This window comes from Doryrhamphus excisus, linkage group LG15, assembly GCF_037039965.1.
Source record: "Doryrhamphus excisus strain RoL-2023G ecotype Guam linkage group LG15, RoL_Dexc_Guam_v1.1, whole genome shotgun sequence".
In the NCBI taxonomy this organism is placed as follows: Eukaryota; Metazoa; Chordata; class Actinopteri; order Syngnathiformes; family Syngnathidae; genus Doryrhamphus; species Doryrhamphus excisus.
The window spans coordinates 15,379,712-15,402,053 of NC_136371.1; the positions used below are offsets into that span (position 1 = coordinate 15,379,712).

The 22,342-nt window shown below is 41.7% G+C and overlaps 2 protein-coding genes across 2 annotated transcripts in view; both read right to left on the reverse strand.

Annotated features, from left to right (window-relative positions):
- Nucleotides 1-17,463, reverse strand: part of LOC131104395 (cilia and flagella-associated protein 47-like) — a 52,820-nt gene extending 35,357 nt beyond the window's left edge. The window contains exons 1-26 of the mRNA XM_078796829.1: nucleotides 17,138-17,463; nucleotides 16,819-16,976; nucleotides 16,299-16,414; nucleotides 15,737-15,875; nucleotides 15,386-15,470; nucleotides 15,151-15,291; nucleotides 13,968-14,137; nucleotides 13,756-13,859; nucleotides 12,326-12,555; nucleotides 12,050-12,260; nucleotides 10,771-10,999; nucleotides 10,551-10,703; nucleotides 10,238-10,401; nucleotides 9,643-9,650; nucleotides 9,013-9,109; nucleotides 8,707-8,923; nucleotides 7,588-7,832; nucleotides 7,393-7,523; nucleotides 6,381-6,503; nucleotides 6,182-6,313; nucleotides 4,476-4,553; nucleotides 2,369-2,516; nucleotides 2,195-2,280; nucleotides 1,533-1,716; nucleotides 1,367-1,452; nucleotides 78-297 (exon numbers count right to left, since the gene is read on the reverse strand). Of these exons, the coding sequence (XP_078652955.1) occupies nucleotides 78-297; nucleotides 1,367-1,452; nucleotides 1,533-1,716; nucleotides 2,195-2,280; nucleotides 2,369-2,516; nucleotides 4,476-4,553; nucleotides 6,182-6,313; nucleotides 6,381-6,503; nucleotides 7,393-7,523; nucleotides 7,588-7,832; nucleotides 8,707-8,923; nucleotides 9,013-9,109; nucleotides 9,643-9,650; nucleotides 10,238-10,401; nucleotides 10,551-10,703; nucleotides 10,771-10,999; nucleotides 12,050-12,260; nucleotides 12,326-12,555; nucleotides 13,756-13,859; nucleotides 13,968-14,137; nucleotides 15,151-15,291; nucleotides 15,386-15,470; nucleotides 15,737-15,875; nucleotides 16,299-16,414; nucleotides 16,819-16,976; nucleotides 17,138-17,281 (3,799 nt within the window). The 5' untranslated portion in view covers nucleotides 17,282-17,463. The remainder of the gene's footprint in view (nucleotides 1-77; nucleotides 298-1,366; nucleotides 1,453-1,532; nucleotides 1,717-2,194; nucleotides 2,281-2,368; nucleotides 2,517-4,475; nucleotides 4,554-6,181; nucleotides 6,314-6,380; nucleotides 6,504-7,392; nucleotides 7,524-7,587; nucleotides 7,833-8,706; nucleotides 8,924-9,012; nucleotides 9,110-9,642; nucleotides 9,651-10,237; nucleotides 10,402-10,550; nucleotides 10,704-10,770; nucleotides 11,000-12,049; nucleotides 12,261-12,325; nucleotides 12,556-13,755; nucleotides 13,860-13,967; nucleotides 14,138-15,150; nucleotides 15,292-15,385; nucleotides 15,471-15,736; nucleotides 15,876-16,298; nucleotides 16,415-16,818; nucleotides 16,977-17,137) is intronic.
- Nucleotides 17,464-18,414: 951 nt separating this feature from the next.
- On the reverse strand, nucleotides 18,415-22,303 carry nufip1 (nuclear FMR1 interacting protein 1). The gene is made up of 10 exons (XM_058051514.2): nucleotides 21,995-22,303; nucleotides 21,499-21,572; nucleotides 21,302-21,406; nucleotides 21,176-21,238; nucleotides 21,031-21,107; nucleotides 20,880-20,972; nucleotides 20,463-20,635; nucleotides 20,206-20,346; nucleotides 19,281-19,495; nucleotides 18,415-19,186 (listed from the first exon to the last, which is right to left on the reverse strand). The coding sequence occupies exons 1-10, from the start codon at nucleotides 22,194-22,196 to the stop codon at nucleotides 18,983-18,985; spliced, it is 1,347 nt and encodes a 448-aa protein (XP_057907497.2). The 5' UTR covers nucleotides 22,197-22,303; the 3' UTR covers nucleotides 18,415-18,982.
- Between the last annotated feature and the right edge of the window lie 39 nt (nucleotides 22,304-22,342).

Genomic DNA, 22,342 nt, shown 5'->3' on the forward strand with positions numbered 1-22,342 from the left:
CAGAAAATTAAAAAAAAAAGAATAAATAAAAGTGACCACAAAGATGAATGTGAATGTGTTTCCCGATCATTTCTCACAAGTTGGGGTAGTCTCAGGCATGACACTGACTGCCAAGCAGATTTCCTGGCCAGGCGCAAGGCAACCCGATGATGGAAACACAAACAGACGAGGCTGGCCCTCCGCGATTTCGTCCGGTGGCGATGTCATTTCAGTGCACTCCAACCGCCAGCCTAAGCGCTTCCCGTGGATGTTGATCCAAGCGACGCTGTCTTCGCACGCCGCTTGCAGCTTCAATGTCTGTGGAAGACAGGACCTTTATTGAGTGGCTGACAAATCACATCAGGCATTCCACAGTTATTTCAAGACTACTTGATACACACACACACTCACATAGCACAATAAAAGTACAACACTTAGATATGACTCATATGACTGGGAGAAACACAATAGATGCATTGGTCTCACTCACACAAGCATATTCCTCACTTGTCCACAAACTTTACTTTCACCTTTTAAACGGGGGGCGTCAGCTGCCATAGACCTGATCAAAATCTTAAGACCAGTCACTAGAATATGAATTATGCAAATTTGGACCTTAATGAGGTTTTAAGTAGAGCCACAATATGATAAAGCAAGAATTCATTCATTTTCTACCGCTTTTCCCCACGAGGGTCGCGGGGGTGCTGGAGCCTATCCCAGCTGTCTTCAGGCAAGAGGCGTGGGACACCCTGGACTGGTCGGCAGCCAATCACAGGGCACATATAGACAAACAACCATTCACACTCACATTCATACCTATGGACAATTTGGAGTCGCCAATTAACCTAGCATGTTTTTGGAATGTGGGAGGAAACCGGAGTACTCGGAGAAAACCCACACATGCACGGGGAGAACATGTAAACGCCACACAGAGATGGCCAAGGGCGGAATTGAACCCTGGTCTCTTAGCTGTGAGGTCTGCGCGCTAACCACTCGACCGCCGTGCCGTGAGACAAAATATTTATTCAAATAAACTGAAATAGGGGCTGCACGGACGATGAGCGGTTAGAACGCAGGCCTCACAGCTAGGAGATCCAGGTTCAATTCCACCCTCAGTGTGAAGTTTGCATGTTCTCCCCGTGCATGCGTGGGTTTTCTGCGGGTACTCCGGTTTCCTCCCACATTCCAAAAACATGCTAGGTTAATTAGCGACTCCAAATTGTCCATAGGTATGAATGTGAGTGTGAATGGTTGTTTGTCTATATGTGCCCTGTGATTGGCCGGCCACCAGTCAAGGGTGTACCCCGCCTCTTGCCCGAAGACAGCTGGGCGCCAGCACCTGAATGAACTTTAAACAAGTCCCACTGTTGTTAGTATGGAAATGTACCTTTGTATAATAGTGAGGCTGTTGCTGAGCAGGCCCCACCAGGAACTGGAGACTTGATGGGGACAATTCCAATGGGGCACACAGCACTATTAAAAAAAATAATAATAAAAGAACTCGGCGATATTGTAAACCTGCATCACAATTGTCATCACCTGAGGGAGCCCACCTGTGGCTTGTATCCGTGGTTGTTGTGTTTTCATGCCGACGGACCAAGGCAGCACTCTCACAATGGTCTTGCTGCATCCCGATGATAAAAAGGTGGAGACGGACGAGGGGGAAGGCGGCGGGGAACCAACAGGCCACATCATTCCACTCACAGTCAACGGCAGGTAAAAGTCATACTCGGCCGGCTGTGGTGAAAAACACTTTATTTTACTATTCTTCACAATTTTTGTGTGTCTGTGTGTCTAGATCGTAGGTCCTAGGTCTAGGTAAAAGTCATTTTGAGCTTTAGTGCAGGTCAGAGCTTTAAAAACTTTAAAAAGTAAGAACTCTACTTTTATCCCTGTGGTTGTTTCGGGAGGAGACCACTATGCTGCTTAGTTATCACTGTCCATTTCATAGGACACATGTTCAAAAATACCACTTTTATCCTTCACAACCGTCCAACGGTTTGGATCAAGATGTGACCAATGTTGGTTGGCATTTTTCCACCGTCTTTGAGCATGTTACGATGTCGAATTTGCACTTTCACTTTACCGAAGAGTCTTCTGCCTGTGTATTCTTCCACCGAATACACGTAACTTGTTGTCCTTTTCTTTTAGTGCAGTATTAATCTTTTATAGGAGTCTCTCGTAACACAAGGACCGCCTGGACTGAGCTTCTTACCTCGGTAGGGGAGAGGACCAGAGAACAGCTGACTGTCTGGTGACCCTGTAGCTCCAGAACACTCACACCGTGAGTCAGCGTCTTTTCTTGTAAAAAAATAAGTACAAGCGCTAAAGAGCCAATGTGAAAAGGCGTCATGTCACGGCGGAGGGTGGATCAGATCGGGGTGCATACTTGCAAGGGACTGAGGAAGACGCAGAGTGAAGTCGGGGTATTGAGACAGGTCGAAGGTGATCCGAGCAGCAGCCGATGAGCGATTCGTCAGCTTGAAGGGCGCCACTCTCTGAGAGCCAACATGGATGCCGTGGAATTGGAACAATGACTAAGGAGAGGTGGGTAGAGTTCCCTTAATATTTTGACTCTATTCTAGAAAAATTACATCTATTTTTTTATACGTTTAGTAGAAGAGAATTTAGTATGAGTGAAAGAGTGAGAGATAGCGAGTGAGTGATAGTGAGTGAGAGATAGAGAGTGAGTGATAGAGAGTGAGTGATAGAGAGTGAGTGAGTGAGTGAGTGAGTGAGTGATAGAGAGTGAGTGATAGAGAGTGAGTGAGTGATAGAGAGTGAGTGATAGAGAGTGAGTGATAGAGAGTGAGTGATAAAGAGTGAGTGATAGAGAGTGAGTGATAAAGAGTGAGTGATAGAGAGTGAGTGATAGAGAGTGAGTGATAGAGAGTGAGTGAGTGAGTGATAGTGAGTGAGTGATAGAGAGTGAGTGATAGAGAGTGAGTGAGTGAGTGATAGTGAGTGAGTGAGTGAGTGAGTGATAGTGAGTGAGTGATAGAGAGTGAGTGATAGAGAGTGAGTGATAGAGAGTGAGTGATAGAGAGTGAGTGAGTGAGTGATAGAGAGTGAGTGAGTGAGCGATAGAGAGTGAGTGAGTGAGTGAGTGACAGTGAGCGATAGAGAGAGTGATAGAGAGTGAGTGAGTGATAGAGAGAGTGATAGAGAGTGAGTGAGTGATAGAGAGAGTGATAGAGAGTGAGTGAGTGATAGAGAGTGAGTGAGTGATAGAGAGTGAGTGAGTGAGTGATAGAGAGTGAGTGAGTGATAGAGAGCGAGTGAGTGATAGAGAGTGAGTGATAGAGAGTGAGTGAGTGATAGAGTGATAGATAGAGTGAGTGATAGATAGAGTGATAGAGTGATAGAGTGAGTGAGTGAGTGAGTGAGTGAGTGAGTGAGTGATAGAGTGAGTGAGTGAGTGAGTGAGTGAGTGAGTGAGTGAGTGAGTGAGTGAGTGAGTGAGTGAGTGAGTGAGTGAGTGAGTGAGTGAGTGAGTGAGAGAGTGAGTGATAGAGTGAGTGAGTGATAGAGTGAGTGATAGAGTGAGTGATAGAGTGAGTGATAGAGTGAGTGATAGAGTGAGTGATAGAGTGAGTGATAGAGTGAGTGATAGAGTGAGTGATAGAGTGAGTGATAGAGTGAGTGATAGAGTGAGTGATAGAGTGAGTGATAGAGTGAGTGATAGAGTGAGTGATAGAGTGAGTGATAGAGCGAGTGAGTGAGTGATAGTGAGTGATAGAGAGTGATAGAGAGTGATAGAGAGTGATAGAGAGTGATAGAGAGTGATAGAGAGTGATAGAGAGTGGTAGAGAGTGGTAGAGAGAGGTAGAGAGAGATAGAGAGATAGAGAGATAGAGAGATAGATAGAGAGATAGAGAGATAGAGAGATAGAGAGATAGATAGATAGATAGATAGATAGATAGATAGATAGATAGATAGATAGATAGATAGATAGATAGATAGATAGATAGATAGATAGATAGATAGATAGATAGATAGATAGATAGATAGATAGATAGATAGATAGACAGATAGATAGACAGATAGACAGATAGACAGATAGACAGATAGACAGATAGACAGATAGACAGATAGACAGATAGACAGATAGACAGATAGACAGATAGATAGATAGATAGATAGATAGATAGATAGATAGATAGATAGATAGATAGATAGATAGAAAATAAGGGAATGCTACTATGCAAAATAGTACAGTAAAATAAAATTATAAAATAAGGTACAAATAGCAAATACAGTAGAGCAAAAATATAATAGCAAAGCAAGCAAAATACAATGCAAAAATATTATGCACTGATATCTACAACGCTTCACTCCCAATTTGTAAATGACTACTACACATCAGAGTTGTGTTTGCTCATGGTCAGGAAACCCTGAAAACTAATTACTTTTTAAAAATGAATTAATTCCAACAATAACAAGAACAATTACAAAACTATTATATTGCATGTTAAGAAACTTGACATAAAACTCACCACGCTGACGTCAACATTGGGAGCCTCCACTGATCCACCGACACGGAACAAAATGGACTTCATGTTCCTGATGGCTATCTGTAATAAATACAACTAATTATTGTGTTGAATAGTATTTTTACTATACTTTAAAAAAAAAGTATTTAATTGTATTGCGGCTGACATTACTTTTTACTTGATAAATTAATAAATTGCCAGCAACTATCCATACATCCATTTCTGGTACAGCAACCGCATTACAGCACTTACTTACGTACTCTGCATTACTAACGAAGCATTGAGCACACTAGCATAACAATCCAGCGATTCTGAAAGGGGACCTATCATGCTCATTTTCAGCACTTTGTGGACTCCTATGGAGCAGCAACATGCGATAAGCGGAACAGAAAGCTTTCTAGATCTTCCAGATTCTGCACCGCTTTCTGCTGTGTTTCCATGGACTTCCTGCTTCCGACCCAAACGGTCTGTTTAATCTACTTCACCCCTGGCCCTCCTCTAGGTAGGCCCACTCCGCTGTGATTGGTCACCATTCCAAGCGCTCCCGAGTACTTCCGGACACATATAGCTCTGTGTTTACTAATTTATTTCAGCTTTTTGCTGTGGCAAAATAAACAGCATAGGCTAATAAGCATAAATTAATTCATTCATTTTCTATACCGCTTATCCTCACGAAGATCACGAAGATCGCGGGCATGCTGGAGCCTATCCCAGCTGTCTTCGGCACCCTGGACGGGTCGCTGGCCAATCACAGGGCACATATAGTCAAACAACCATTCACACCACACTAAAAAGCATAGGTATGACTTTATAATTAATATTGTTCAATCCATGTCATAGTTTTCTTTTAAGTCATTCGGTCATTCATTCTCATTTTTCACCTAAAAAAAATTAAATGAACTGAACTTTGAACTGGGCAGCACGGTGGTCTAGTGGTTAGCGCACAGACCTCACAGCTAGGAGACCAGGGTTCAATTCCACCCTCGGCCATCTCTGTGTGGAGTTTGCATGTTTTCCCCGGTTTCCTCCCACATTCCAAAAACATGCTAAGTTAATTGGCGACTCTAAATTGTCCATAGGTATGAATGTGAGTGTGAATGGTTGTTTGTCTATATGTGCCCTTTGATTGGCTGGCGACCAGTCCAGGGTGTACCCCGCCTCTCGCCCGAAGACAGCTGGGATAGGCTCCAGCACCCCCCGCGACCCTCGTGACGAAAAAGCGGTAGAAAATGAATGAATGAACTTTGAACTAGTTCAATATTGAATTACGAACATGAACTATTCATATGTATACTGTGTGAACTGAAGTTGGAACTCGTTCATGAGAACTAAGAACTTGCACAACACAGCTCCTGGAGTACCTTTGCAGGGACACGGTCAAATGCCTCTTCCAGTCCACAAAGCACAGATCGATCCGTCGGGCAAACTCTCGCACAAACACATTGCACCACTTGTAACCAAGGTTCAAGACTCTGCTTTGTCTCTGGAAGGTATGTCGGTGGGATTGAAAAGAACTTCAAGTATTCCTTCCGCCGCAGGCCTCCGGGCCAGCCACTATATATTCATCTTTTACAAGTGTAGATTATTTTCTCTTCAGTGTAGCCCGGTTCATCCTTTGTAATGTTTCCAATGTTATTTTTTACAAGAATATGCCACAGGCGAACAAAAGAAGTGTCTCCCGTGTCGGACGCTGGGCACCCCACTCTTACCTCAATGCGAGTGTCAAACTTGATGACAGAATCGGGGTTGAGTTGGATCTTTAGGACAGTCTTTCCCCGACTGGGCACCACACCCTCGCACGGGCTGACTAGCATGCATGGCAGAGGACACGCATCGAGGACCTGCAGACAGACAAATCATTTCAATGTACGCACAAACACTATGCCACAACTCCAACAGTGTACTTACTCGGTAGTAGGCATGGTTATTTCCTTTATTGTGTAAGATTGCTGTTCGAATAGAAGGCATATTGAGAGGCACGGATTCAAACATCAGCCGGTCCTCTGATTGCTCGACGCTCGTGGTTCCAATCTAGGAAGACATGATCAAAAGAAAATCATTCAATTCAGGAAAATGTCTCACCCGGAATGATGTCACATACTTAGATAGATCAAAGCACAGTAGTAATAATAAATAATACATGGTCAATTACATATTTATCTTATTAAATTGTTTTTTAAAGTATGTAATGCATAAAAAAATATATTCAATTTTATTTAATTAATTATTTATTAATTATTAAATTGTATTAATTTAATTTAATTATTTATTAAACAATGGGTAGTTCTCTATACTAAATAATTATAATCTTATTAAATTGTTTTTTAAAGTATGTAATGCATAAAAAATATATATTCAATTTTATTTAATTAATTTATTAATTATTAAATGTTATTAATTAAATTTAATAATTATTTATTAAACAATGGGTAGTTCTCTATACTTACATTAATAAAAATAGTAAAAAAAAAAAATAATAAAATATTTCTCATTTTATTTTTATTATTTTGCATAAAATAGTATGTCCATAAAATCATATGTCTATCATATGTTAGGGACACCCTACCCTAATAATTTGTGACTGTGGAATTGCCCCTGACTCCAACCAGTACTGGACAAGCCTTTTTTATACAGAAATTCTGATGGATTCAACCCAAAAACTCAATAATTTGTTTAGATTTCCATCAGTCAGTCACGAAAAAAATCATACTTATAACTTGAAACCCACTGTGATGACTAATTTTGTTGTACGCCATACTTTTTCTTGATTCAGATGAACTTCAGATGAAGAAATGCAAACATTGCTGCAGTGCTAAACCTCTTTTCTGTCCAAAAAAAGTCCATATTTTGCACCTCATACATTGGCTAAGAAATTAAGTACTAATGAAGTAAATGTAAATGAGAAGTTTTCATTTGAGACCTCAGCAATGCAGTGAAGGCGTTGAATGTTGCCATCAACGACAAAGAGGTCAAAGTCTCCTTCCTGAGGGGATGAGAAAGAGCTGTGCCACACCACCTCACATTCGAGTTCCCTGTATGCCTCCACTGTACCTGGAGGAGAGAGAAAGACTGGAAGTAATCCTGTTAGTAATCTGAACAGAAACACGGTCAGAACCTGTGGCTGGTCGAATGGAGAAGAGGATGCCGCTCTCTGGAACAATGGGGCACCATGTGAATTCAGCTGACTGGTTACGTGGGTTCCGAAGGGTAATCCAGCTCCTGTATCCTGATGAGGCCAGCAGGTTCCGGGTGGGACCCAGTATCAGCAGGTGGGTGGACAGTTCCAGGTAATTTCGGACAACCTGGGCTTTGACCAGAATCTGACCAGGATGTTGCTGATTCACTGAGTAGGTCACAGGTCTGCAGATGAAAATAAAATATTAAACCCAACCTGTAAAAAAATGAAATTAAGGTTATACTTGAACCAGCAAAGATTCTGATCCCCAGAGTGGTTATGTATTCATGAAGCTGAAGCCTATCCCAGTCGACTTTAAGCAAGAGGCAGGTTACACTCTGAACTGGTCGGTTAAATCTAATATATATATATAAAACTGAAATCTACATGTTAAATATCAATATTAATGAATCTAAAAATCCTTTTAAAAGATGCTAAATCAAAATGTATGTACTTTATAAATGAAGGTAAATTAAAGGTAAAAATTAACTTGAATTATGAAAAATAGTTAAAAAATATAGTTAAATATAAATCTTAAATGCAAATATAATTTCCATATATAAATGTTAAATTAAATTTTAGAGATTTTTTTAATATAAATAGAAATGTTAAATATACGTATCCAGTTGTCCTTTGCTACATTGAAGTTTGAACACCGGTCCCTGAATCTATCGCTGTTTTTTTCAAAATTTTATAAAAAGTGATCAATGTTTCGCAATTATTCGTAATTAATAATACATGACACTGCATAGAGTCAGTCATGGCATGTCTGACATAATGCAGAACATAATACGTTCTCCTCCCATTTCTTGTGGAAGTGGTAGGTTTTTGTTTTCTTTTTCTTTTGTCCCTAAATGTGTCACAAACTGTCGAGCCAAATATATATATTAAATAGCAACGCCTCTCAGTGTCCACAGATCCACCCACATCACTGACCAAACATCATTTCCTCATTGCTTCATCAAAATGCTCCAAATGTACCAAAGAATACTAAAAAAATATATATTTATTGATATAATGAAAAATGCAAGTGGACACAAAGCTGTTATCTCCTCCCACCTGTAGAAACGACCCAGCCCTTGGCTTTGAAAGGTGAGCGGTATTTGGTTACGGGACCACGGTGGGAGCACATGAGACAGTGGGGATGATCCTTGCAGCTCGGGGCAGTCCACCTCCAACTGGACCCTCACAAACACTGACAGATGATTGATCAGCTCCAGGTTCTGCACACACACAGAATCCACACACACTTCGCCGAAATCCACCAATGCTGGACCTTGTCAGAAGATGAGACAGCATATATAAATATGCATACATATACATATCACTCTCATTACACTTACACCCAAAATAGTGAAAACCTACCGATGACAACCTGGTAAAGCTCCTGAGCTGTCAGAGTCCTGTCACAGTCTGCCACCTCCTGGCTAGTAGCTGGAACTGCATGCGATTCCTCTGACACCTTTATAGGAGATACAATATTAAGTAACATTCATTCATTCATTTTCTACCGCTTTTCCTCACGAGGGTCGCGAGGGGGGGGGTGCTGGAGCCTATCCCAGCTGTCTTCGGTCAAGAGGCGGGGTACACCCTGGCCAGCCAATCACAGGGCACATATAGACAAACAACCATTCACACTCACATTCATACCTATGGACAATTTGGAGTCGCTAATTAACCTAGCATGTTTTTGGAATGTGGGAGGAAACCGGAGTACCCGGAGAAAACCCACGCATGCACGGGGAGAACATGCAAACTCCACACAAAGATGGCCGAGGGTGGAATTGAACCCTGGTCTCCTACGTAGCTGTGAGGTCTGCAATGTAAGCAGGTTGTAGAATGTTTAGAAGGGTTGTTAGAACAAACAAATGCAATTAATGGTGATGTGTGCCAAAACATGTGTGATTAGTTGCAAGGAAATTAGATTACCTGGAAATGTGAAATGTAAAAGTGATGTTAAAGTGATAAGTAATTGAGAACGGAAATGCAAATAACTTGAGTGACTTGAAAGATGTGTATTTTGTATCTGAGTTTGTGTGTGTTAAATAAAGAGACGCAATCTGCAAGGGAACACTATGCAACATCCTCATTTTGCTGTTCTGCCTGCATTTCCATTCAGGCAAATGATCTGCCTTACGGTGCCCACACTACGGACCCGAAACATATAGATGACCATGTGTTATGGCACTGACATGGTCATCTATATGTTAAGATTAAGATTAAGGCATATTCATTCATTCATTCATTCATTTTGTACCGCTTTTCCTCACGAGGGTCGCGGGGGTGCTGGAGCCTATCCCAGCTGTCTTCAGGCGAGAGGCCATTCACACTCACATTCATACCTATGGACAATTTGGAGTCGCCAATTAACCTAGCATGTTTTTGGAATGTGGGAGGAAAACCGGAGTTCCCGGAGAAAACCTACGCATGCACGGGGAGAACATGCAAACTCCACACAGAGATGGCCGAGGGTGGAATTGAACCCTGGTCTCCTAGCTGTGAGGTCTGCGCACTAACCACTCAACCACCGTGAGATTAAGGCATGTCTTAATCTTAATCTTAACATATAGATGACCATGTGTTATGGCACTGACCTGCCCAATGCCGGGCATCACGCCATGGGACGGGCCAAAGGAAGCATGCTTTGGCCTCCTCTTGGACTTCTGATTGGCATCTATGTCACTGAGAAGAATCTTAGGTGGTACAAGGCCTTGAGAGGATATAAGCCCAAAGTTGTCCTCTTGTATATCCTGCCTGTAACCAAATTAAAATCATTAAAATCACAAACTTTCCATATTGAAGTCTATAGGACTATTTTATTGACAACTACTGCAGGTTTAGACACTTTAGACAATAAATTACATTTACAGTAATAGGTGAATAATTATGTATTTGTATTTTACTTGGTCTTGATCTTCTGCAGGCGTGCTTCTCTGAGTTGCCTGAAGAAATCGGCGTAACCCTGTCTATGTTTCTGTCTTTGCGCCAACTCCTTCCAAGTAAAGGCATAGTCTGAATCCACATAGCTATACCGGTGTACTCCAGTGAAGATGGTCCTGTAAGCATAACATCAAGAGGTCATTTTTATGCATCTTGTGTTACTTGTGTGTTGCTAACGTTTACCTGTATTGTTTTTGCGGCGAGGACGGGCGGATGCTGCTGGCTCGATCGTTAGGCAAAGCCATAAAAACCTCACCAGGTGAACTCTGACCCTTCTTTCTGCGATGCATGTGGAAGGATGTCTTGCAGGCATTGAGCACGGCAGCACGCACCATGCCGTAGCAGTAGGGCAGCTCGCTGGATGTAACGTGAGGACGTGAACCGATGGGATTTGTCACTTCTGGTGTGATACCTGAAAAAGCAACAGATTGTTGCAGCGTTTGAACCGCATATAATAATTTAATTAAAATTAAATTAAAATAATTACAGGATTTGTGGAGGAGCATGGCCCAAGTGTTCACAAGGCAGTCTAATACTTTATGTCACCTGTTGTGTTTATTATTTTGCGGGGAAATAATTTCTATACGCAGCCAAAGCGTTGTCCAATTTGGGATGTGGTCCTGATGATCTCATAAAGCCGTGACCTTCAGCATTTACTGGGGTCATTCACAGCTGAAAGTGAATAAAGCACCATGGTTCTCAGGCAGAAATGGGTGAAGTGCACCCTTTGGGCTGGGAGTGGCATCTTTTTGATTGACAGGTGGCTCAGCAAAGCATGCTGTGCTGTGGGAGAGCTTAGCCAGAAGCCAAAGGTCTGGATTTATCCGTGGATCTATATTCCTGCCCTTACCCATATGACCATGAGCTTCGGGTACCCACCAAAAGAGCAAGATCTCAGTTTCATTTGTAGGGTGGCTCACCTCCCTGGTGAGGTGTTCCGGGCATGCCCAGCTGGGAAAAGACCCTGGGGCAGACTTATGACACGCTGGAGTGATTATGTCTCACAGCTGGCCTGGGAACACCTTGGTGTCCTCCCGGTGGAGCTGGGACCGGGAAGTCTGGGCTTCCCTACGGAGACTGCTGCCCCCGCGACCCGGACCCGGATAAGCGGAGGAAAATGGATGGATGGGTGGCTCAACTCACCCTAAGAGGAGCTTAGAGTCGAGCCACTGCTCCTCCACATGGAGAGGAGCAGGTCCATGTGACTCTGTCATCTAACACAGAAGTCTCCTGGATGCCTCCCTGAGGAGGTGTGAGGTGGTACAGGCATGCCCAGCCAGTAGGAGGATGCATTTTGTCTCACAGCTGGCCTGGGGAATGCCTCAGTACGCCCCCCTGGTGGGAGGAGACTGGGATACAGTATATACTCCTGTATACTCCTCATCACAGGGGAACAATGTGGACAAAGGACAAAATTCTTTTGGGTCTAGTTTGCATTTAATGCAATCAAGTAATTACTTACCAGGATTTAATTTAGGCAAAGCCGGTATCATCTCAAGTTTGCAGGTAGCTGATAAATATAGAGCGAGGGTGTAGAAGCTGCCAAACTTGAGCTCAGCATCATCCTCACTGGCGCCTTTATTCCCTCGGGGAATGACGTATCCCAAAACATCAAGTTTCTGACACATTTGGAACTTCCCCTGCTGTCGTGCGCTGAAATACAAAACTATTTCCTGCGGAAGCAACAAACGGCTCGCCAACACTGCGCTCCATTGTGTAAAACAACCGCTGGTCTTACCTGATGCTGCCCAGGGGCGATGGTGCCGGAGGAGGGCTCAGTGCCAAAATGCGCTAACCTCCGAAAGCGGAAGTTGACAGAAAGATGGGGGCATAGGTTCTGCAGCACGCAAAGGCGCTCCGTGCGATGACCCACGTTGCAAGTGGAGAAGTCAAAGCTATCTGACGGACTTGGAAGCAGAGCCACGGGCAGCCCCGAACCTGTCACCGCTAACTCCACAATGCTGTTTCCTGTCAGGAGACAAGCAAAAAGAAAATATTTTGCTCATCAAAACAATTCAGGACCTTGTGCAGATGTTTTTTTTTATTTACAGTGGTTTGAAAAAGTGTTTGCTCCTTCCTAATTTCTTAGTTTTTCACGTTTTAGATAATCAAATTTTAATATTTGTCAGTGACAACACAACTGAACATAAAATGCAGTTTAAAAATAAATGAAAGTTTTTATTATTATCTGAGAAAAAAAATCCAAACCTATGTGGGGCATTTCATGAAAACATGATTGCCCCCCTAACCCAGTTAAAACATAACTGAAATGAACCAATTTACCTGTGAAGCCATTTCTAAAGCTTTGGGACTCCAGTGAACCACAGCGAGAGTCATTATCCAGAAAAGGTAAAAAACAGTGGTGAATCTTCCCTAGGAGTTGCTGGCCAGCCAAAATGACCCCGGGAGCGCAGTTACAACTCATCCAAGAGGTCACAAAAGACCCCACAACAACATCCAAAGAACTGCCGGCCCACACTTGCCACAGTTATACCAGCAATGAAATATAGTGGTGGTAGTGTGATGGTCTGAGGCTGTTTTGCTGCTTCAGGACCTGGAAGACTTGCTGTAATAAATGGAACCATGAATTCTTCTGTCTACCAAACATTCCTGACGGAGAGTGTCCGACCATTTGTCGGTGACCTCAAGCTGAAACCAACTTGGGTTCTTCAGCAGGACAATGATCCTAAACACACCAGCAAGTCCACCTCTGAATGGCTGAAGAAAAACCAAATGAAGACTTTGGAGTCCTGACCTGAATCCTATTGGCATGACCTTAAAAAGGCTTCATGCTGGAAAAACCTCCAATTCTGCAAAAATGAGTGAGCCAAAATTCCTCCACAGTGCTGGAAGAGACTCATTGCAAGTTATCACGCTTTATTGCAGTTGTTGCCGCTAAGGGTGGCATTTAAAAACTGCATTATAAGTTGTGTTGTCATATATGAATATATTATAAATATTTGTTTGATGATCTGAAACACTTAAGTGTGACAAACAGGAAGGGGGCAAACACTTTTTCACACCACTGTATTATCACTTAGATTATTGTTTTATTTTATACTCTTAGCTAACAGAGCTGCTGTGCTAATTTCGTTGTAGAAAACACAAACCAAAGAATAACCCAACCCAAAAGTACTATTAGTACTGTAAACTTTGTAATTTGCATACCGTTTGGGTGAGTGAAGCCATGTTTACTTTCAACTGTGTCGAAGTGCAGAAAAAGACAATAGTCCTGCCGGCTTACTTGGTCACCACGCTTTTTGGGATGTAATCTGAGGAAAGGAAATTAAAATAGGTGAATTTCATCACTAAGGTGTGGTGGTGCATACAAATGTTGACACTGCATTTTGATTTCAAAATTTACTCAATTTCAAGTTTACCTGTGGGCAATGGGACTGAAGCGTACAGCCACTGTAGTTTTCTTATATGGTCCCAGGTGGCCTTGGTTTGGAATACACTGTAATACGGAACATTGGATGGCGGCGTCTGGACTGCACTGCTCCATTCTAGCCAGCAGGGCGGCGTCTGTGCTCTTGTCAAGATTTCCTCCCTACACAGATACTTCATTCATTTATTCATTTATCCTTCCCTTCATTTCTATATATATATATATATATATGTGTGTGTGTGTGTGAGTGATATGAATCAAATGAATGTATATATTTTAGACAAAAAATAGAGAAAAAGCGCAGAGTACCTTTTATAATAATTATAATTTTCTTAATTATATTTTAATTATATATACATAATTTTCTATATATATATCTATTATATTATCTATTATATAATATATCTATATATTATATATAATATTATTATAATTATATATTATATCACATATTCTTATATATATAAGATATGCCTTTATTCGTCCCTCAGTGGGGAAATTTGTAATTTTTTGTAAAATTTGTATATCTAATATATAATATAAATATATAATATATATATATATTATAAATATATAATATAAATATATATATAATTTTATATTTAGAATTTTATATATTCATTCATTCATTCATTTTCCTCACGAGGGTCGCGGGGATGCTGGAGCCTATCCCAGCTGTCTTCGGGCGAGAGGCGGGGTACACCCTGGACTGGTGGCCAGCCAATCACAGGGCACATATAGACAAACAACCATTCACACTCACATTCATACCTATGGACAATTTGGAGTCACCAATTAACCTAGCATGTTTTTGGAATGTGGGAGGAAACCGGAGTACCCGGAGAAAACCCACGCGTGCACGGGGAGAATTTTATATATAATTTTCTTAAATATTATTATATGCTTTATATAATAATTTTATAAATAATATATTATTATATAATATATATAATATATATTATTATAATTATATATTCTATTATTATATATTCTTATATATATAATTTTCTTAAATATTATTATATGTTTTATATAATAATTTTATAAATAATATATTATTATATAATATATATTATTATAATTATATATTCTATTATTATATATTCTTATATATATAATTTTCTTAAATATTATTATATTTTCTTAATTATCAAAGACCAATATCTGGCCCTTACTAGTTCAGTTCCAGCAGCAGAACTCTTCAGCAGGCAAACCCAGTCACATGCGTCGGGTCCGTTGTTGTTCAAGACCACACGCTCCACACGAGATGTCCCAAAGTAGACTGGTCCGAACCACAGACAGGACAGCGAGACTCCCTGTAGAATGTTGCACAACAGAGAGATCCACTAAGTGTATTGGCACGACTTTTATAAAGACATCACAGGACAACACAAGAACTAAATGAAGTACCTTTGTGTCCAAGACCTCAAGACGCTGGTCCACCACTTGGGCCCTGATACTCAGAACTACAGGAGCCTGGTTTTGGAGCTTGACCCTGAGGAAGCAGAATGCAACACGTCTACCAAGACAGTCTTTCATTTTCATCAAAGTTTGTTGCAGATTCAGTTAAAATTGAATATACAAGAATTTCTTTTCCTTGAATGAATGAACGCATGGTGGAAATTGGTCAAAGTCTGTTTACTAATAATCAGTGTCACTGTAGTCTATTTGTTAATCAACATTGTGTGTGTCACTGTAGGACAAACTAAAACAAAATAACGTGCATATTCCACTTGAACTGCAATGAAAAGCAAATCTTACATCGCCTTCTCGTTTACGTGTCTGGGTTTGTCAGCATGCAGTTCAACATTGAGCCACTTGGTGGCACCAGCCGCGATAACTCCAGTGCCGGGTGAGAGTCTGACAAAAGTGTCTCCACTGTGAAGTACTTGGAATACACCTATAATTAAAAAAACACATCTTTTTCACACTTTTTTCGCATGTTTGTGTTGTTTCAGATCATTAAACAAATCACATTTTCCACACAGGGCCGTGTAGGTTTGGGTTTGTTTGTTCCTTAATCAGAAGTTTCATTTAAAAACGGCATTTTGTGTTCAGTTGTGTTGTCATTGACTAATATCTACATTTGATTTATGACGCTGTTATTCTTGATTGCACCGTGAGCAAGGGAGGCACATGGGTTGATCAAGCTGGTTCAAGACTGGGCGAGGAGGCAGTTCCACATGGTCATATATCCCTCCATTATCATTTTACTTCATGCAGACATGAGTCTAGGTTCTTATGGGTTGATATCATCCCAAAAGATGACATGAATAATAAGAAAACTGTGTATTCTGAAGAGTTTATGACAATGGATCATTACCTGATGCTGAGCCTTGATTGCTTATGGGAATCTGTCGACTAATCATTTGACCGCTGGCGGAAAGAAAGCCAAAGTCCAACTCCAAGTCCATGAACAGGGCGCAAGCCCTTGGGAAACTAGACGAGCACAAACACAACATGAAACGTGAATGCAGGAAGTTCATTCATTCATTCATTTTCTACCGCTTTTCCTCACGAGGGTCGCGGGAGTGCTGGAGCCTATCCCAGCTGTCTTCGGCCGTGAGGCGGGGTACACCCTGGACTGTTCGCCAGCCAATCACAGGGCACATATAGACAAACAACCATTCACACTCACATTCATACCAATTAACCTAGCATGTTTTTGGAATGTGGGAGGAAAAACCCACGCACCCGGAGAAAACCCACGCATGCACGGGGAGAACATGCAAACTCCACACAGAGATGGCCGAGAGTGGAATTGAACCCTGGTCTGCGTGCTAACCACTAGACCGCCGTGCAATACAGGAAGTTATTTGGCAAAATGAGATATAGTGGCTTACACCCGGACAGGCACTTCGATGGTCTGCACGACATCTATATGAATGTTGATGCAGTCTGTGATCTTCTCCTCCCTCTGTGGGGTGAACTCCAGCACGCCACTCACAGACAAACCCGGAGCTATATTCCTTGCACCTCTGGGTGCGGAGAATTTGAAAATCTGAAGGAACAAAAAGAAAAAATATATAAGATATTTGCACGATTGTAAATGCCTTACCAACTCTAAACAGTATTAACTGTTATTACAGTTGTTAACTGTTCTTTTATCTGTTTAACATGTTATTAAAGTATATGCAGTTTATTAAGCAAAATATGCCTTACCTTTCGTTTGGGCCTTTCAAACCATATTTCCTTCATGGTTCTACCAGCATTAGTGGCCGTGATACCAGTCTTGTAAACCTGGCCCACTTGCACGTCTTTGAACTCAACAAATGGCGGAGTGACTTGAACGCAACCTTCTGCCATGATTGACACCTGTAATGCATAGTTTTCCTCAATGTACTTGTACGGATGTCAACGCAATATTTCTGGAATTTTTCCCCCCCATCTGTTTGCCGTCAGAACTGTTTGCGTCGCTATCACCATGGTAACATCAATAACGTAACTGACGTAACGCCATAAATGTTCGAAAGAAAGCGCCTCACGTTTTTACTGTCGTTAATATGCGAGTTAAGTGCGACGATTTTTTTTGTTTTGTTTTCGCGTCTTGTGGGGTATGTCGTTTCGTTTAGTTAAATAGATAATATGGTTCAAAATGATTGTACATTTGTTACAATTTTTGCTGTAAAATATGTCACGTCAGTTTTGCCGCAATTTTAAGCTAACGTATACATCACGGAGACATTTCCCGGAGTTGTTTAAGATTAGATTCATTCAATAAATATAGTCCAAACAGTTTAACTTCAATATTTGACACAGATTAAATAATTACAATAGTCTAATTGGTTTAAAGTTACCTTGAGTTGCAAAAAATAAACTTTTGGGAATGGGCTAGCTTATGGTTCTGCCATTTTGGGGACGTCAAATTGGTTGTGTGTCGATACAAATATCGATGGTATCGATACCATGGATAGGTTAAATATCAGCTCGACACTTGTGTGGTAATATGGACTTGTGTGAGTCTTTTCCCCCCACAAATAACTGTTATTAATTTTGCTACAGTTATTCTACAGATATTCATTTTCTACCGCTTATCCTGGGATAGGCTCCAGCACGCCTGCAACCCACGTGAGAAAGTTTTGATATTGTTTTCAACTTCATGGGATACGTTTGCAGGAAAGCTTTGGGGTCAAAAAGCCAAATTATTCGAGTCACTTGTAGGTTTTGAGATGCTTTTCCTCATTAAAGTCGCAGGGGTGTGCTGGAGCCTATGAGAGATGGGGTACACCCAGGACTGGTCACAGGGCACATTCACGTGAACCTAACATGCATGTTTCTTAGAATGGAACCACCCGGCCATTAAGTGGCTATATACAAATTGCTTCCTATACGTCACTTCTATATGTATATGTTTATGTACTGTATATCATCATGATATATAATATATAAAAACAGTTTTGGCACAATTGGAATGACAAAAAATTACTTTGCTTGGATCTGAAAACATTTATTTTTGGAGAAAAATATAATACATTAATTGATGTACTTTCCAAAATATAAATCAGACAAAATGATGATTGAAATTAAGGAAAATATTATAAGTCTGAATTGCTCCACTAATCCATAAAAATAAATTTGCCATATTTCATCACTATAAATGTACACTTTCATGGCATGCAGTTAAATCATGGCTGTTTTGGGATCTAGTAGTTGTCAACCTCTACAACCCGCTTGGTCACTCGGTGGTCACCCACAACCAACCTGGTCACCATGGACCACTTTTCCATGTGATGGTCCATCACTGGCTTTTTGTGGTTCACGACCAGCACGGTCACTGATTGGTCACATGGTGAACCGAGGCCAGGTTGGCCATCTTGTTGTCGTCCAGAGCCAGCTCGGTCACTCGCTTTGTCGCTTGAAAGTCTATAACACGCCAGTCCAGGGGAAAATGGGTGACTAAAGTGAGCCAGCGCATTCTCCGGCAAGCAGCGGTTAACAGTAATGTTTATTTCTGCGCTAGCTTCTGCGCTAATCTCCAGGTCTGGACTAGTGGCGGCTGTGAGATGTTCACAGACATCTCTCACCAGCAACCGAAGAGGCAGACAAAGTCCTGACTTCCTCTGATGGCTGTCCATTCGTAACTTCTTGCCTTGTGTCGGTCCCCGGCTTTACTTCAGGTTGGACCCTGGTCTTAAAGAAGTTGCTTTGGACCACGTATCGAACACACTGCAGGAGGATGTTCCTCTCGTGGCGGATATCGGGGGCGAGGAGCTAGACCAAAGAAAACACAGAAGCTCCAAGTCATCTCAAAATTGCTGGGGAATTAAAAAAAAACATGGACTCTCTACATCAAGCAGCTCCTCACCATCTCAAGGAGAGTGGGTCTTCGTTTCTGCAACATATCATTGTGTCCGCCTCGGCCGTGCCTTCCTCCTCGACCTCCTCTGCCTCCTCGTCCTCTTGGGTTGTTGGGAGTATTACGGGCAGACCAGCTGTGGGAGATACTGGAAGGTTGTGCGTCCTGCTTTAGCAAAACCTTGTTTTCTTGGAGCAGTTCTGCGGTTCTTTGTATAGTGGATACTGAAAGACAGAGAACCCCTTGATTAGAACAGTCCGCTGTCAAGAACTATAATAAACAAAACACTTAAAGCAATACTTCAACAACTACAACTGTTATTTATTTATCCCAGACCATTTTTGATGCAATTCCAACATCAAAATAGCAATAGCATGCTAACTGTTAACATGTTCGATTTAAAAATGGTTTAAATGTTATTGGCATGATATAAAACCGCTATGCAACTGCCATACCACTTTTGGTACTCAGTGCCATCTTGGTAGGCAGTAGCATGCTAATTGTTAGCATGCTCGCCATTTGAAATGACATAAACCTACATGGCATGGTATAAAATTAAACTATTTTTATTAACTATTAGCATGTTAGTAATTTTGGTCGTTTGAAATGGTTTAAACTTACAAGTTCACTATAGAACTGCGGTACCACTTGCTGTACTTAAGTGTACTTGCCCGGTGATAGGATGCCAGCTATTAGCATGTTGCTCAACTGTCTAAAACGGCAACATGGTTTAAACTTATAAGGCTTGATGCAAATTCACTACAAAACTGTTGTCGAGCTGTGTGTGCTCAGTGCTACCTTGCTAGGTGCTAGCATGCTAACTGTTAGCAATTTAGCCATCCTGGCCATCGAAAACAGTAGTGTCTCATGGAAAATGGGGAAAGCCAACCAATAAACCCAAAACTAGCTTAGTAAAGTAAAGTGGCAAACTCACCGTGTGCTCCATCATCACTTTCACTCTCGCTCAAGGAGCCATAGTTGGCCACAAGGGACCCCAGAGCTGAGCTCATCTGCTTCGGGGCCACAACGAGACCAGGGCCCCTGGAGTCAGCTGCTGCATCGTCTTTGTCAGAATCTGAAGTAAATGCGAGGGAAGACAATTACGATACAACACAAAATGTCAGCAGCCCACAAATGTGGAAAAAGTACAAAAGAATGCAGACCTGGAATTTGTGCTGTTCCTGCACTTACCATTGTCACTTTTGGCCAACGCTCCCAGTGGATCGCTATCCTGGCCAGGACGTGTGAGGGGTGGGGGTCTATCGGCTGCAGCGCCGCTATCCAAAGGACTTGGGGGCTGCTGCCCCCGGAACCCTTGATGACCTCTTCCACGCCATTGCCGACGTCCTCTGCCTCTCATTCGTCTACACATCAGAACATATAATAAGGTATATAAATACTTTAACTTTGGCAGAGATGCCATGATTTTAATATTGTTGTTGATATGAATATCACAATTAATAATGCAATTTGTCTTCTATAACACAAAGCTAACATGAAGGCTGTTTTTTCTACATGAATTGGTTTTCCTGTTTACAAAATTCAATATATCAAAACACTATCAGTGGAAAAAGTGTGGAAACCCCACGACAAAAAAGTCAAAACTACCCAAACTGAGCCGTCTCCAAAACCGCTCCAGTCTGTTCTCGGCCTGCCATCAGTTTTTTTTTTCTTTCCACATTATCCGCAGTCGGGTAGTTCCTGGAAATAAATGGCAATGAGGTCAAAAAATCCAAACGCAACATTTTCGATCACCAACCTGCGTCTTTCCTCTCTCCACTTTGCAATCTCTTCAGGGGTGTCCAGCTTGATTCTTTTCTTTCCTGGTGCATGGGTCTACAAAACGGCACACATTTTACCAAACGTAATGACATTACATCATTACATGATTCAGCATTACTTACATTTCTCCAATGGATGCTGACTATTTTTTCATGAGCCGTGAAACTGCAGTCCTGTACAGAACACTACAGAGTGGGGTACATGTATGTAAGTGTAGTTCAAATATGGTACTGCAACAAAGACATTACCTTGACGTGTTGAGCTACGTGCTCCTCATACTTCTCCCGGTTTTTGAAACCTCGGTCACAGGTGTCACAAAAATGCAAAAACTCAGGTTCTCTCTTGTTTTGATGCTGCGTGAGTGAAAGACGGATGCATTTGCAGTGTGCAAAAAAGAAAAACAAGCATATTGGTGGGAAGTGATGCAAATCAGTCACATATTTACCCTTTTCCCATGGTTTCCTGTTGGTCTGTAACCTTGATATCCAGCTTGATACCATTCATGACCGGAACTCTGGCCTACATTAATAAATGAAAGTAATTTAGTCAACGTGATGTGTTATAATTAGACAACAGAGGCCATGTTGCAATTCACACACTTTCATACTTACACTTCAAAATGTGTACTTAGTCTGGGAAGGGACGGGGGCTAATTTTAATAGTTACTGCCCACCTAACAGTCACATTATTTATCCACTTCCTCTTATCTCAATTTTAATAGCGAATAGCAACCACTGAGAGTGAGTCCCTCCACTCCTCTTAGTAGCCAAGATGGAGATGGACACACTCACTTTTTGGGGAAAAAAATGTGTGCAACATTCGGGTACTGACAATGCACTGCAGTTTGTGAACTCACTTAACCACTACAAATACCAACTATAACTACGAAAGTGCGTGAATTGAAACACATAAAACTGTAGTACTTGAACATTGAAGCTGACCATATGAATACTGAGTGTTCCCCGACGCCGCCCCATGGTTCCACCAGCCGGACTCGGAGGGTCCCTCGTTCCAAGTCCACATGCTGTGATGGAAACTGCTTGTGCGAGGTTGCTGCTGCTGCTGCTGCGGCCATGTCAGTTGTATGGAGTTCGGCGGAGGGCATTCGAAGTTCGGTGAAGGGTAGTGGCCCCGTTTATCCATGCCGTACACCCCTCAGTCCCTTCACGAAAACTGAAATGGATAAATGTCGGCTCCTCGCGCTGGAATTCTCACATGTGGTTGTTTTTGTCGTAACCCTTTACGTCATTTCCGCTTCAACCGGACATGAACTTCGATGGGAAGAGAAA

Excerpts from the sequence above, each read along its gene's own strand:
- nufip1 (XM_058051514.2), bottom strand. The coding sequence starts at position 22,196 with ATGGATAAACGGGGCCACTACCCTTCACCGAACTTCGAATGCCCTCCG. Across the intron at positions 21,573-21,994 it reads GAACACTCAGTATTCATATG|GCCAGAGTTCCGGTCATGAA; the intron begins GTCAGCTTCAAT and ends TTATTAATGTAG. Across the intron at positions 19,187-19,280 it reads GACCCACTCTCCTTGAGATG|CTCCTCGCCCCCGATATCCG; the intron begins GTGAGGAGCTGC and ends TCTTTGGTCTAG.